The following is a 14,447-nucleotide window of genomic DNA, read 5'->3' on the forward strand; positions in this document are numbered from 1 at the left end:
GGGTGCACATTCCAACTCTCATGTCACCCTGAGGAGGAGGCCCTGTTATCCTGCCTTCACCCATCAGCAGACTCACCCTGTCGGTTCTGAAATCCCGGCATACCTGAGCCCTTGAAACACACTACCTACAGCAGCTCGAATCTGATCTTTCTTGGCGAGACCCGAAGGTCACCAGCTGGGAGCTGGGGCTGAAAGGATTAAGGGGACAATGAATCATTGGGGCATTCCCCAAACTTAGGAAAAGCCCTGGCCCCAAAATCCCGAGCCCCAACTCCTGTTACCTGGGGGCTACCTCCTCAGTTTCCCCATCTGTCCAGAGGAAGGCAGGACAGCTCTGCAGCACCCCCTGAGGGTTGGTGAGCAGATGCATCTGTGGACAGTGGTAGGGGCTGGGGACCTGCTGGACTGCTCCTGGCTCTCTGCTGCAGCATGCAGCTCGGAGGCCACAGGGCAGGCTTGTTTGAGACTGTTTATGGCTTCCGTGTACATGGCGAGATAGGACCGAGGGTCTGAGGAAGTCAAAGTGGTGTGGGTAGATGTTCTGGAGGAGCAGCTCCATCTTCCTGCCTGGAGATGAAGCTGAAGAAAGTAGGACTCCATCCAGGAGCCGTCCAGGGTGCAGCGGCCGCCAGGAGCCAAGCTGATTGGACGGGGCCCTGCACTCACAATCGGTCCAGTGTGGGTGCCGGCTGGGCAGCCTGGCGTCCCTGAGGCCGGATGAATGGCCCCTCACTGGGCGCTTTGACGATTTACGAGGTGTTGCCTGGATGGTGATGAATGAGGTGGCGGCCTGCAGCTTTTCGGGGAACCCGGGGTGGAAGGTGCTAGGTAAATACAGGGGGAGGGGCGCTGGCCTCCCCACTGGCTCATGGGGCCTGCAGTTCTCCACCTCGGTTTCCCCATCTGTATAGAGGCACTGATGAGGCCTGCCATTCCCCCGGCCCCCCGTGTTGTAAGTTCAGCTGAAGAAGGAGAGTCCTGGGGAGAAGGGGTCCAGGGAGCCCTTCTTTCTGGCCCTGCTGCCCACCACAAGCCCTTTGCCCACGCCCAGGCTCCGAGATCTGGGAGATCATAGCTACAGCCTCACTGGGCAGCCCTGTGTCTGCCCTACACTTCCTGGGCCTCGGTTTCCTCACCTGAGAAATGAGAGGCTGTTTTCGACCCCTAAAGACCCTCCAGTTCTTAGTTTCAGGGCCCTCTTTTCCCGTCTGGCTGTGGGCACAGAGAAGGAGCTGGCCTTGAGTCAGGTGGGATTTGGGTCCCAGCCCCGTCACAGGCTGGCTCTGTGTCCCCCTCTCAGGGAGGCAAGATTGTGAGGCCCCTGCGCACGCTCTGGGCAAGCCCCTGACGCTAGTGGATGGTGGTGGGGATGAGCCCCATCAACCACCTGCTGGGGGCTGCTGCCTTGACTGAGGGGCCTCCAGGGTGGTGTGGGTTGCCTTTGGGGGGCACCGTGGCCCCAGGGGCTACTCCAGCTGACCTGGGCGCCCCGCTGCATAATTAACTGATGTTATCTACAGAGTGGGTAGCATTTGCCAGGCCTGGCTGGATACGTGGCCCCAGGGCTGGCCTTGCCCTCCCACAGCCAAGGGCCCCGGACAGGCCACTGGGCCCTTGTTCCTTCCAGCTGGGCTGGAGAACACCTTGACTTCTCAGCCTCCTTGATACCTCCTGTGGAGCTGTGGCAAGACTAGATCAAAACTTTGCTTTATTGTTGATGATGTACATTATTACGGCAGCATTCGGGAAAAACCCTTAGGAACGGTTGTACCCGTTGTCCCTCCACTTTTAGGCAGCCACTGTATTTCCTCTGGCTTCCCGCCCTCCCTCCTCTGTAGCCATAGTTATCGGTATCTGTAACTTTCGCCTCTGCTTTCCCCCTAACGCCATCTCCTAAAGGCTGACGGTTGTGCACAGCTGCACGTATTTTATGGAGCAATATGATGGATTTAAACCCTGTCCTGTGGTTGCACATCCAGGCTGGTCTCTCTTCTGTCACAGGTAATGCCGTCATCAACGGCTCTATAATGACCCGTAGCTTTTTTTTTTCAATTCTGCAAACTTCTCTTGAAAACTTTCCATAAGCCAGACGCTGTACGAGGTCTCTTTAGAATGAATCTATAGAAAAGATTTCCAGAAATTAGGTTAAAGAATGTGGTTCTTTGTATGGACCTTAACCATTACAGGCAGATTCCCCTCCAGCAGAAATGCTGGCCAGCCCGTGGGAGGGCACCGTGGTGAAGCACACCTTTCCCCGAAGGGCTGTGCAATGACCCATTGAGAGGCCGCAGCCCCTCCAGACCGCACGGCAGGAAGGGCAGGCGGCGCCCAGTGGTGGGGACCCTGTCAGGAACCAGTGTGTCTGTTTCACATGAAAGGTCCCTCGTTGTCCCTCCACGCTTTGGCCCTTTTCTCGCTGCCTGGGACACCCACCTGCCTTGTCACCACCGTTCACGTGCTGACCACTCCTGGGGAACGCCCCGGTGGCTGACCGTGAGGAGGCCCTGGTCTCATCCAGACAGCACCTGGATGAGCCTCAGAAAGGGCAAGTCACTTGCTCAGGGTGGGAGCTGTGTGTACGGCTGCAGCCAGGCCCTTCCTCTGGTCCCCGCTGCTCCTCTGTGAGGGTGGCCGGGAGGAGCTGACCTCTGAGCACAGACAGAGGGACCTGCTCCAGGCCTGCCACGGAATGTCCCTCCCGGGTCCCGGGGTGGAGGCTAACATTGCAAGATGGGCGTGAGCGGAGCTGGGTGCAGCGTCTTCTTCTATCCCATTAGCGCTGGGAGACCCCAATGGTGGTTAGTGACAGGCGATTAACTCGGGTCCCTCACAACGGGGCGCATCAGCACAGCGCCGACATTAAAGTGTTTCATTTACTGTCCCATTTAATGAGGCCGGCTTCCCTCTTTATGATGGAACACGTCCCCCCCATGGAGGGTCCCCTGTCTGTCACATCAGCCTGTGGAGTGACTGCACTTTGCTGCGGAATAGCCTCCGCCCACCCTCTGGGCCAGCCCAGGTGGGCAGGCGCACAAGAAGGCATACACTGGCTGCCAGGGAGGAGATGATTGTTGTTCTCCCATCTCAGAGGCCTCCTTGGAGACCTGTTACATGCAGGCTTGGAATCGAACAATAAAGTTCCGGGATGGGGCTCATTAAACGCGGGCTCTGAAATTCTGCTCAGCCCTTGGGACCTTCGCCGGCTCTCCTGTGCCACACGCCTGTCCCAGGAAGCCTGCCCCGGGCCCCCTCCTCCAGCCTGCCTGTCCCAGGCCTGCGTCTGCCTCGTCTCTGGTTGGCCCCTGAGGTGGGATGCCCACACCACAGAGGAGAGAGGAGAGGGAGGGCCAGCTAGAGCACCTTTTGTTTTATGGATGAAGACCCCAGAGTACAGAGGGAAGAAGGCTTCCCTGATCAGGGGCTGACCAGGCCTGATACATTTTTACATATGAATATCCCCAATTACAACAACCCAGATCAAGACATGGAGCTTTCTGGCACCGGGGGGCTCTGTGCCCCTCCCAGTCAGCACCCTCCTCCACAGGGGCCCCCGTCTGACTCCGTCACCCTCAGTATTTCCTGACCTTGAACTTGCTGTTGTGGGCTCCTGTGCAGGGATCTTTCGAGCCCGGCCTCTTTCGACTGTTTATATTTCACTGTGGTGCTGTGTGTAGCAGGCGTGTGTTCTCTTGTGTTGCTTTGTGGCATTTCATTGTGCGAACAGACCACAGCTTATTTATCCCTTCTACTGTTGGTGGGGAGCCCTGGGGGCACAGTGGTTAAGAGCCCCTTGGCCGACGTGTGCTGAGTACCCAGGCCCCACTTAGGAGGGCCATGGGGGAGAGGGCCAGCCCCCCCAGACACCTGTCCAGCCCTGTGCGGCTCCCACCCGTTCCCGAGACCCCCAACTTCTCTCTCCACAGAGTGTGCTTGTGTCCCCCCTCAGCTGAGCAGAAATTCTCCCCACACCCTCCACCCACTTTATCACAGAGGCCCGGGCAGTTGGCCCATGGGCAGCCCTCCTGGACACCTCCCCTCCTGTGCCCTGGCCAGGTCACCGTCCAGGTCACCGTCAGATGGAAGGGAATCCCGAGCTGAGGAACAGGAACCTCCCCCCAATAACAGAAGGTGCTTCGTACTGAGATGCCCGCAAGGCGCTCCCCCCACACCTCACCTCACCTCCCCGAGTGGCGGACCTGGCCAATTATGTTTAATTACGTATCATTTAAACTCAAGACGCCATTAAAGAAAGGCTTGTATTAGCAGCGGCCGCCGTCAGCCAACACGCAGCCGGAAACTGCGGACTTTGTGTCTTAATTACGAGAGGCTGCCATGGAGCAGGGCTGCCGTGAGGCCCCAAGCCTGTTCTGTCAAAGCCCGCAGAAAGCTGGCAGGGCAGGAGAGCACCCCGTTCCGTGGCTGGCCACTTTGGAACTATGCTTTGGAGCCCTGGTGGTGCAGTGGTTAAGAGCTAACCAAAACGTTGGCAGTTCAAATCCGCCAGCCACTCCTTGGAGACCCTATGGGGCAGTTCTGCTCTGTCCTATAGGGTTGCTGTGAGTCGGAATTGACTCAACGGCAACAGGTTAGGTTTGGGCTTTTTTTTACTGTTGGTGGGCATTCAGGCTGTTTCCAGTGAACACACCCCTCCCTTCTCTTGGGCACATACGCAGGAGCGGAACTGCTGGGTCATGCGGCATCCATGAGCTTAGCTGAGTCCGGATAATTGCCTAGCGTCTTCCGGAGCACCGGCACCCTTCTGCATCCCCAGCCACAGCGTGTGGGGGTTCCTGCTGCTCCACATTGTCGCTGGCACTCGGAATGGTCAGACGTTGTCACTTTCGCTACCCTGGCCGGAGATGGGGTGGGGTCACATTGTGCTCTGAATTTGCATTTGCCTGGCAACTCATGATGCCCCACACGATCCACGTACTCAGTGGCGCTTGGGCCTCCTCATTGTGAACGTGCTTTCATCCTTGTGCCAAACGGGTAACGCCTCACAGAGCGGAAGGAAGTCCCCGTGAGTCCTGGGAGGCCATGGAGTTGATGACGCTGCATTTTTGAGCTTGGCTGCACTTGCCAAAAATGAAGGCTGCAGATGGGGGGAGGGTCCTAAGCAGCACCCCGGGAGGCGCAGCTGGGCCCATGGGCAGCAGTTGGGCGCCGGGCAGCGGGATCCCTGGCTTTAGGAGACGCCCTTCCCCACACACACCAGGCAGGGCCCTTTGAGCTGGATGGCCCTGGGCAGGCCTTACCCATCCTATCCAGGGGGGATAGCTGAGGCAGCACCTTGCCCAGAATAACCCCCCTTGGTGTTCGCTGCTGCTGCCCAAGACGCCCCAGCCCAGTGCCAGCTTGGTGAGAGACGGGGAGGGTGCCAAGACCCCAGGCCTGGAAATGAATGGGACTGAGACACTGGCGCCCCAGGACCGCCTGCCAAGCCACCTCGGGGAGAACTTGTGGTGTGTGTGTGTAAGCCTGGCGACACGGGGCTTAGACACAGGGTCTCCCGCCCCCTGCATGGGCCTCAGAGGGCAGGGGGGCAGCACTTCTGTGAGCAGCTCCCCGCCCTGTGCCCTGTGGGGACTTCTCAGGGTAAGTGGCTGTTGGAGAACGACTTGTAAGGGGCTGGGCCAGCTCTTTTTAATCTAAACACAGGCCAGGTGCTCAACATGTTTTTATCAAAATATTATGAGCAGCTGTCATGCTTCTCTGCCTGGAGGCCAGATGCCACCCCCGCAGGCCTGACCCTCCATAGAAGCAAGCCTTCAGGGGCCTCCCCACTGCCTGCTCACCAGGCCCCTGCCCCTGGTGGGCCTGGAGAAGGCTGTGTGTGCCTACAGCTCAGCCAGTGAGGCAGACAGACCCCCTGTGCCCCCAGGCAGGGCCCTGTGACCCCAGGCAGGGTCCTGGACCTCTTCGAGCCCCCCTGCAGTGGGCCCTGTGCCCCCGGGCAGGGCCCTGGACATCTCTAACCCCCACCCCGCCCTGGTCCTGTGGCCCCAGACCCCTCTAACCTGCCCTGAACTGGTCTTGTGGCCCCGGGGCTCTCTGAGCACCCCTGCCCTGGCCCTGTGCCCCAGGCAGGGCACTGGACCTCTCTGAGCCGCTCTGCAGTGGCCCTGTGCCCCCAGGCAGGGCACTGGACCTCTCTCAGCACCCCTGCCCTGGCCTTGTGCCCCCAGGCAGGGTCCCAGACCCCTCTAACCTGCCCTGCCCTGGTCCTGTGGCCCCAGGCCTCTCTGAGCACCCCCGCCCTGGCCCTGTGTCCCCAGGCAGGGCTCTGGACCTCTCTGAGCCCCCCTGCAGTGGCCCTGTGACCCCAGGCAGGGCCCTGGACCCCTCTGAACTTCGTGTGGTAAGATGTGTGTAAGATGGAAGCGGAAGCACTCCTCTCCTTAGATGGCTGTGTCCCGAGGAGAGCACTCAGTGACACAAGATCATGAAGGCCATGGTGACCAGGGTGTCCCGTCGGCCTAGAGAAGGGGCTGAGGGCAGGCTGAGGGGACAGAGGCTGGGTCAGTGTCCACTGTGGCTGCACCTCTCTCAGCAGAGTCCAGAGTGGGCCATTTGTCGCCTGTCCCCAGCACAGCCGGCGGCATCTCTGGATCTGGGCATTGCCGGGCAGAGCTTGTCCAGCAGCGGCCGAGGAGAGTAGGGGCCCCCTCCTGGCGGCCTTGCTGGTACCCAGCCTCAAAGTTTTGTGGAGCACCCCTTGGGGAAAGCCCCTCCTGAGATACGGGGATCTCTGGACTCCTACCTTCTCCCAGAGTGACGCCTGCGCTCCAGATGCCAAGCCCAGTGTGTTTCCCATGAGGAGCTGGGAACCTTCCCACCCCTCTGGCCAGAGCTGCCAGGAGGCCCAGGTCAGGAGTGTGCCCAGAGCATCTGATTGTCACTGACCCGTGTGTCTGTCCACTCTGATCCAGGGCGCACGTGTCTGTCTGCCCACCCCTGATCAAGCAGCCACCTCCATTTGAGGGTTGTCTTGGGGTACGGGAGCCCCCTTTGCCAGCAGGCACGGAGAGCTGTGAGCAGCCTTGAGGGGTCAGCCTCTGAAGGTTCCGTTCGGCTGGGCAGATGGCCAGGGAAGCAGGAGGGCCCTGGCTGGGCCTTGGCCCTGGGTGGGTGGCAGGCGTCTTCATACTTCTCATGTGTGGGGTTGGGAGGGGTGGGTGATGCATCCCGGTCAGTGGTTCTGCAGAATGTGGCTTGGCAGCTGTGACCCAGACTGAGGGCTCAAGGACTTGGGGGACTCAGGCACGGGCTACCTTGAGTGCGTGTGGCCCCTCGGCTGGAGCCTGGCCTCTAGAGAAGGCTGGGAGGGTGAGGCCAGGCCCTTGGATGAGCGCAGCCATTAAGCTCAGCTACTAACTGCCCTGCCACCCCTCCGCTGGTGGAGACGGCTGACCCCACACACAGCTCCTGGATGGCTCAGGCTCCCAGCAGCCAGATGTTGGGTGACGACGCAAAGCCCCGCAACGATCGGCAGGACAGAGGCCGCTTTCAGTCTGCTCAGGCAGTTGGCCGACTGTTCCCGTCTCCACCAGGAGCAAGACCCCAGTCAGGAGCACGAGGCCCCCGAGGGATGTCCCTGACCTCACAGTCTGAAGTGGGCAGCGGACAGGTAACCAGGAAGCTGCAGTAGAGCAACTGGTGCACCCGTGAGGTCAACCCAGGTGTGGTCGGTACCTCACCATGAGGTACGGGAGGGGAAGGCTTCAGGGAAGTCTTCCTGGAGGAGGGGACGTGTTCTCTGGGGAATGTCCCAGATAGCCAAAGCTATAGGGCAGGGCAGCAAATTCTGATTTCTCCAGGGGCAGGCCAGGTGTCACAATAGGAAGAAATAGAGAAGAGTGGGGAGTGTGGCAAACTGGGAGCCGCTTGCCCCGTTCATGGGGCAGCTGCCACCCGCATCAGCTCATTGTCCCCTGTGGAATGCCAGCCCAGTGTTACTGGAGCTTCCAGTTTTTCAAAGGAAGCCACAGATCCAGCTTCCGTTCTTAAAAAGCACCCTATGGCCTCAGCCAGACACAACCAGGGACCGCCGGGTGCAACTGTGGCTTTACAGTGTGAATCAGGCAAAGGCCTATGGGTGGGGCTCGGCCGCTGCCCCAAGCTCCGGCCAGGGTCGGGGGCTCAAGGGGCCTCATGTGTCAGCAAAAGGGAGTCTCTGGAGATAGCCAGCCTGCCGGCAGGCAGCCAAGCACTCGCGCTGGCTTGTTTTCAGTGGGTGCTGGCCTTGATCTCGGCATCTCCTTGGTGCCTGCGTCAAGGGGTAGTGAGAACCACGCAGGAAACAGCTGGCACCTCGGAGCTGGTTCTGGTTGACAAGGTGCCACCTGGCTGAGACGCCATAAACAGCCCAGTGTCCTCCCTGTGGGGGGCATGGCCCCAGGCAGCAGGTGCTGGGGTCGGCCTCAGATCTTCCCTGCTGGGCCTGAACTGGAATGCAAACTCTGCCCTCAGCCTGGCTGCGGCGCTCAGACCCTGGCTGGGACCGAGGGCAGGCGGTGGAGGACGCCGGGCCAGGGTGCCTGTGTGAAGACAGGCTCTGAGGCTGGGCCCCTGAATGGCTGGGCATCTGGCTAGGGCTGGGCAGCCAGGCAGGAGGGCACAGGACCTGTGGAGCCTTGAGCCTCAAGACTGCTGTTCCACGGTGGTCTCCTTGCGGGCAGTGCCAGGTCCGAGTCCCCATGTGCCCGTTAGCCCAGGCCCTGGTGGAGAAGCAGCCGCTCCTGTCGTTTCCCCAGAGGCGCCGGGGTGTCTGCCAAAGTCTGGGCCTGCCCTCCCTGACCCTCCCACCTCCAGACAGGGTCCTATGTAGGCGCAGCGCACAGCAGTCGGGCCCGCCTGAGATCTGTCACTGACTCCCCCACCTAGCCACCCCACTAGGAGGTCATTGGCCTGAGGTGTGTCCCACCCTGGGCCTCTTGCCTGCCCCACTGCACCCCAGCAAGCTGCCTCAGGACAGTGTACAGGTGGTGGACTGCGGGAGGCAGCAGGAAGCACAGCCAGTGGCGGGTGGTCGCTGGCCAGGCACAGAGTCGGCCTTCGGTAAATTGCGGACGTGGGTTGGGTATCCTCCCAGCTTGTGGCCTGCACCCTCTCAACAATTGCTCAGGCCGCTTACCAGCAGGACACCCTTCACCCGTGAATGGACGCCCTGTTCCTTCCTCCAGCTGCGTCAGCACTGTCCTGAACTGGTGTCACCGCCCCCTGCATGCCCGTGCCCCGGGTCAGTCCGCCCCCGGCACCCCGCATGCCCGTGCCCAGGGCCAGTCTGTCCCCGGCACCCACCATGCCTGCGCCCAGGGTCAGTCCGCCCCCGGCCCCCCTGATACCCATGCCCAGGGTCAGTCCACCCCTAGCAGCCCGCATGCTCGTGCCCAGGGTCAGTCCGCACCCAGCACCCCCCATGCCCGTGCCCAGGGTCAGTCCACCCCCAGCACCCCTGATACCCATGCCCAGCGTCAGTCTGCCCCCAGTACTCCGCATGCCTGTGCCCAGGGTCAGTCCGCCCCCAGCACCCCTGATACGCATGCCCAGGGTCAGTCCGCCCCCAGCACTAACCCTCTAGGCTGCCCACAGCATGTGGTCAACCCTTCCAAAACAATTGTGGACAGTGACATGTGCCCCTCCCTGTGTGGGAGCGGACTAGGGTGGAGGGAGGATGGGCACCCCCAGCTGGGTCTGCCTGGGGTGGCACTGCTGACCCCTCGAATTCCTGAGGGGTCGCTGCCCCATCTCCCAGTGGCCAGCAGAGCCAGGGGAGGCGGCATTGGCCTCCACATGTGCCTGAGAGACGGGGGCATGGAGACAGGCTTCGCCCGGCCTCCATGCTGGGTCCAGCCGCCATGTTCCTTCGACCATTACAAAGACCCGGCTGTGAAGGGCCCCAGCTGACTCACATAGAAGGGCCTTGTTTCCTTCTGCTCCCAAGGCGCGAGGGGGAGGAATACTAATGCCAGTGACGCCGCCGGCGTGAGGGCCTTTGTTCATTTCCTCAGAGGACACTGCCTGGGCGCCTGCCTGGGGGCCCACCCTCCCTCCAGAAGCCCAGGACAGCAAAGGCACCCGCAAGTGAAGGAGGACTCAGCCACGGTGGCATTGGGTGTGTATGCTCAGAAACTCACCCTGTGGGATGGAGCATCGGGTCGGGATGGAGCATCGGGTCGGGATGGAGCATCAGGTCGAGATGGGGACAGCTGGGTGGGGTCTTGAAGGATGCGTAGGAGTTTGCAGGTAGACCAGTTCTGAAGAGCATTCCAGGCACAACGTGGACAAGGGCAGGAGTGTGGAAGAGCAGAGGACATTTGAGGAGCAGCAGGCCGGGCTCTGGGTGACTGGCAGCTGGTGGGGCCCAGCCAGGGTGAACTGCTCCGCTGAGAGCTGGGCTGTCACAGGGCAGCCGGGAGCTACAAGAGTTCCCGCAGGGAGAGGCAGGAGCAGAAGAGGGCGGGACCTGACCCCTCCAGGCCCCCGTAAATGCCCTCAGACCCCTCGCCCTTCTCTCTCCTTCCCAGCACTGCTCACGACTGTGAGCGTGGTATTGGACTGGGAGGCCCTCGAGGGCAAGGGCAGAGCGAGGACAAAGTCGATGCCAGCGTGGGCGCGAGCCCCCAGGACAGTGACAGATGCGTTTTCTGTCACACCTCACTCAATTCTCAGAGTGCCCTGGGAGCCAGGGCACGTCCCACCTCACAGGTGAGGAAACTGAGGCCCCAGAGGTTCAGAGACCTGCCCAGGCCACACAGAAGTGAGCCTGGGGCAGCGAGAGGGGCCGTGTCCCCACAAGAGCTCCCACCACGCCTCAGCTGAGCCTGTGGGGTACAGGGAAAGGGGGGCCTCCCCAAGTCACTGCGGGCAGAGGGGGCTCTCAGGGGCACACACGGCGGGCTCTCCGCCTGGGCGACTCTGTCTCTCCCCAGCCTTGCGTTCTCTGCCCCTTTCTACCCAGGTCTGCATCCTCCCTCTCCCCGTCTCTGGCTCTTCCTCCCCACCCCACCCCCCGTGTCTCTGTCCCAGTCCCCCATCTCTAGCCCCCCACTCTTTCTGTGTTCATCCTCCTTCTCTCTGCCTGTCTCTCCCTCCCTCTCTGTCTTCCCTGCCCTGTGTGTCCCTCTCTGTCCCTTTATCTCCCCACTGCCCCCTCCCCTCTCTCCACTGCCTTGGTGACCCACGTCCCGCCCAGTCTGAGCAGGGCTGCTGCGACCAGGGAGGGCTGCAGGCCCTTTCTGCATCACCCCCTCTGCTTCTGTGTCCCCCACCAAGGGGCACATCTGTGTCAGGTTTCTTGGTGGCATCCTTGGGGCCCTGTGGTCACAGGTCACGGCCAGCCATGGAACGGGGTCCTCTCCTGCCCTGTCAGCTTTCTGGGGGCTTTGGTGGAGCAGAGCCAGTCCCCTCACTGCAGTGCTGCTCCCCCAGACCCACGGCAGCCTCTCGTAATTAAGACACAAAGTCCGCAGTTTCCGGCTGCGTGTTGGCTGACGGCAGCCGCTGCTAATACAAGCCTTTCTTTAATGGCGTCTTGAGTTTAAATGATACATAATTAAACATAATTGGCCAGGTCCGCCACTCGGGGAGGTGAGGTGAGGTGTGGGGGGAGCGCCTTGCGGGCATCTCAGTACGAAGCACCTTCTGTTATTGGGGGGAGGTTCCTGTTCCTCAGCTCAGGATTCCATTCCATCTGACGGTGACCTGGACGGTGACCTGGCCAGGGCACAGGAGGGGAGGTGTCCAGGAGGGCTGCCCGTGGGCCAACTGCCCGGGCCTCTGTGATAAAGTGGGTGGAGGGTGTGGGGAGAATTTCTGCTCAGCTGAGGCGGGGACACAAGCACACTCTGTGGAGAGAGAAGTTGGGGGTCTCACGGGAACGGGTGGGAGCCGCACAGGGCTGGACAGGTGTCCGGGGGGGCTGGCCCCCTCCCCCATGGCCCTCCCAAGTGGGGCCTGGGTACTCCGCACACGTTGGCCTGGGGGCTTCCGAGGGGCTGCTTGGAGGGGTGGTTTCCACGATTGCTGGAGGGCTGGGGTCAGCCCTGGGGCCACACAAGGGCCCCTCACATGGTAAGGTTTGCTCCCCACCCCAGCCCCCCAGCTGCCGAGCTCTAGTGAGGCCTGGCTGGGTGGGAGCAGTGGGGAGGGGCCTCTAGGCACCAGGACCCTCTTTCCACTCACAGCCCCCACCCCAGGCTACCCCTCACCCCCAGGGATAGGCCCACGCTCCTTGCACAAGACCGTCTGGGCTCGGGGACGTCCCTGGCCTCCTGCCCCCCTCGAGCCCACCCCTCCCTGTGACATTTACAGCACCCCCCTTCCTGGGTGTCCCTCCCCTCCCCACTCACAGGTGTGTACCTGGAGGCCCCTCCTCCATGCACCCCTATGTGGGGCCCCGTGCCCTGTGGAGCTGCAGGCTCCAACCAGACCTCAGGAAGCATTTGGTGAATGAACAGAGGCTTTGGGTGTTCCAGCCGCCCTCAAATCCTAGCTGTCAGCAACTGTGCGAGGCCTCCTCTGTTGGGTGGGGGTGGCTGCGGAGGGCACCCACCAGGTGGGCCCCGAGGGTTTGAGCGGGAAAGCTTCCTATCTCCTCCTGAGGTGGGCTCTGCAGGGATCCCCCAGCCCTATCCTGGGCTCCCCCGGACAGGGGCCAGGCCAGGCGCAGGGCTGTGGGGAGCGCCCTGTGGGCGCAAAGTACAGGCCCAGCTCCTGGCCCTCCTGGGGGTGCTGCTCCTGCTGGAGGCGGCTAGGACAGAGGGGCCAGCTCGTCACTCTGCATTTGAGCAGGACTTGGCAAGAGGGGCGTGGGGAGGTCTCCAGGTGGAGGGAACAGTGCCTGGCAGTCAGGGAGGCATGTGTGCCCTGAGGGGGATACCTGGAACCTGGGGGGTGGGAGGGCAGCCGGTGGCCACCCTGGGAAGGGCCTGGAGTGTCCTGAGGATCAGGCCCAGCCTGTGCTAGGTGCCGGCAGGGCCACCTGCTGTGGAGTCAGTGAGTCAGCCTGGGGTCACCTCTAACCAGCTCCTGCCCTCCCTGCTCCCCAGGCCCAGCGACGAGCAGCACCCGGAGGTGCAGGCCAACGGGTACGTGGACAACCTCGCGGAGGCTGTGGACCTGCTGCTGCAGCACATGGACGCCTGAGGGCCTCCGGAGGGCTACCCGCCTTGTGCCACCTGCCCCTCCACCCACCAGTCTGCCCTCTGTCCCGGGTGGGCAGGCATGAGGCCCCCGGGCACACTTTTCTCCTGCCCTGAGCTGTGACCATGGCTGCCCCCAGACAGGGCTGGGGGGCACCCTCTGGACATGGGCTGGAGCTGCCTCTGCCAGGGACTCTGGGCATGCCCTATATCCCCGAGCCCACTCACTCACAATGCCCGTTTGCACCTGGTCCTTGGAATGCTGTAAACTCCACCTGATTGGATCCAGGGGCCTTTGCCCACTGCCCCTTTATCAGACGCTGCTTGCATTCAAGTGAGGGGCCTGGAGAGAGCCCAGGGCCTCCTCAGCTCAGGCCAGGTAGCCCAGAGCCCAGACAGCCTCCCTGGGGACTGCTGAGCCACCCTGCCCACCGCCCAGAGACCCTGACCACTGCTCAGCGACCCTGCCCACCGCTCAGTGCCCTTACCCTGCCCACCTCCCAGAGACCCTGCCCACCGCCCAGGGACTCTGCCCACCGCTCAGTGCCCCTGCTAACCGCCCAGGGACCCTGCCCACCACCCATGGACCCTGCCCACCGCCCATGGACCCTGCCCATTGCTCAGGGCTCCTGCCCTGCCCCACTCCCCCCAGCGCCGACCGGCTCTCTAGCTCTCTACCCTCCTGACCAGACATCTCCAGCCCACTGCCTCCCTAATCTCTGGGACATCCCAGAGGGCACTTTAGAAGTGGACGGGCGTGAATGCTTCGTGACCAGGGAATGCAGCAGGAGAAAAGTTGTGGTTAAATAAACCTGCCTTTGAACAGCGGCTGACTTGGGCTTTGACTTCCGGGAAGGGCCCATGTTGGTGGGACTGGGGCTCGGGCACCCCTCCCTGGCCCTCCATGTGCTTGAACCCTGAGATGCCCCTTGCTCCAGCCCTTGTCTAACAGAAGGGGAAACTGAGGCCAGAGAAGCAGGGAACTGCCCTAGGCCCCACATGGGGCAGCTGTAGCCTGGGGTGGTGGGCAGCAGTCTCCAGACCAGGGCGTGCAGTAGCTTTCTCCCAGAGGCCTCTGGGACCAAGTCACTCCCAATCCACGTCTCGGGTTTCAAAATCCATTAGCTGACTGGTTGATTTGACTGCTCGTTTTCTCCTCAAACCAATTCAGAAGCCACCAGTTAAGTCCTGGGACACGACTTCTCTTAACAGAAATCGTGGGCCCTGGTCCGAGGATTCCACTGCACGGAGGCGGACGCCGATCAAGCCCTGGGTGCTGAAACCTGCGGCCCCTACACGGTGCCC

At 61.9% G+C, this 14,447-nt stretch overlaps 1 protein-coding gene across 1 annotated transcript in view; it reads left to right on the plus strand.

Annotated features, from left to right (window-relative positions):
- The window catches only part of LHPP (phospholysine phosphohistidine inorganic pyrophosphate phosphatase), a 140,581-nt gene extending 127,435 nt beyond the window's left edge, over positions 1–13,146 (plus strand). The window contains exon 7 of the mRNA XM_004374970.1: positions 13,050–13,146. Within this exon, the coding sequence (XP_004375027.1) occupies positions 13,050–13,146 (97 nt within the window). The remainder of the gene's footprint in view (positions 1–13,049) is intronic.
- Positions 13,147–14,447: the final 1,301 nt, after the last annotated feature.

This window comes from Trichechus manatus, unplaced genomic scaffold, assembly GCF_000243295.1.
Source record: "Trichechus manatus latirostris isolate Lorelei unplaced genomic scaffold, TriManLat1.0 scaffold00031, whole genome shotgun sequence".
Lineage (NCBI taxonomy): Eukaryota > Metazoa > Chordata > Mammalia > Sirenia > Trichechidae > Trichechus > Trichechus manatus.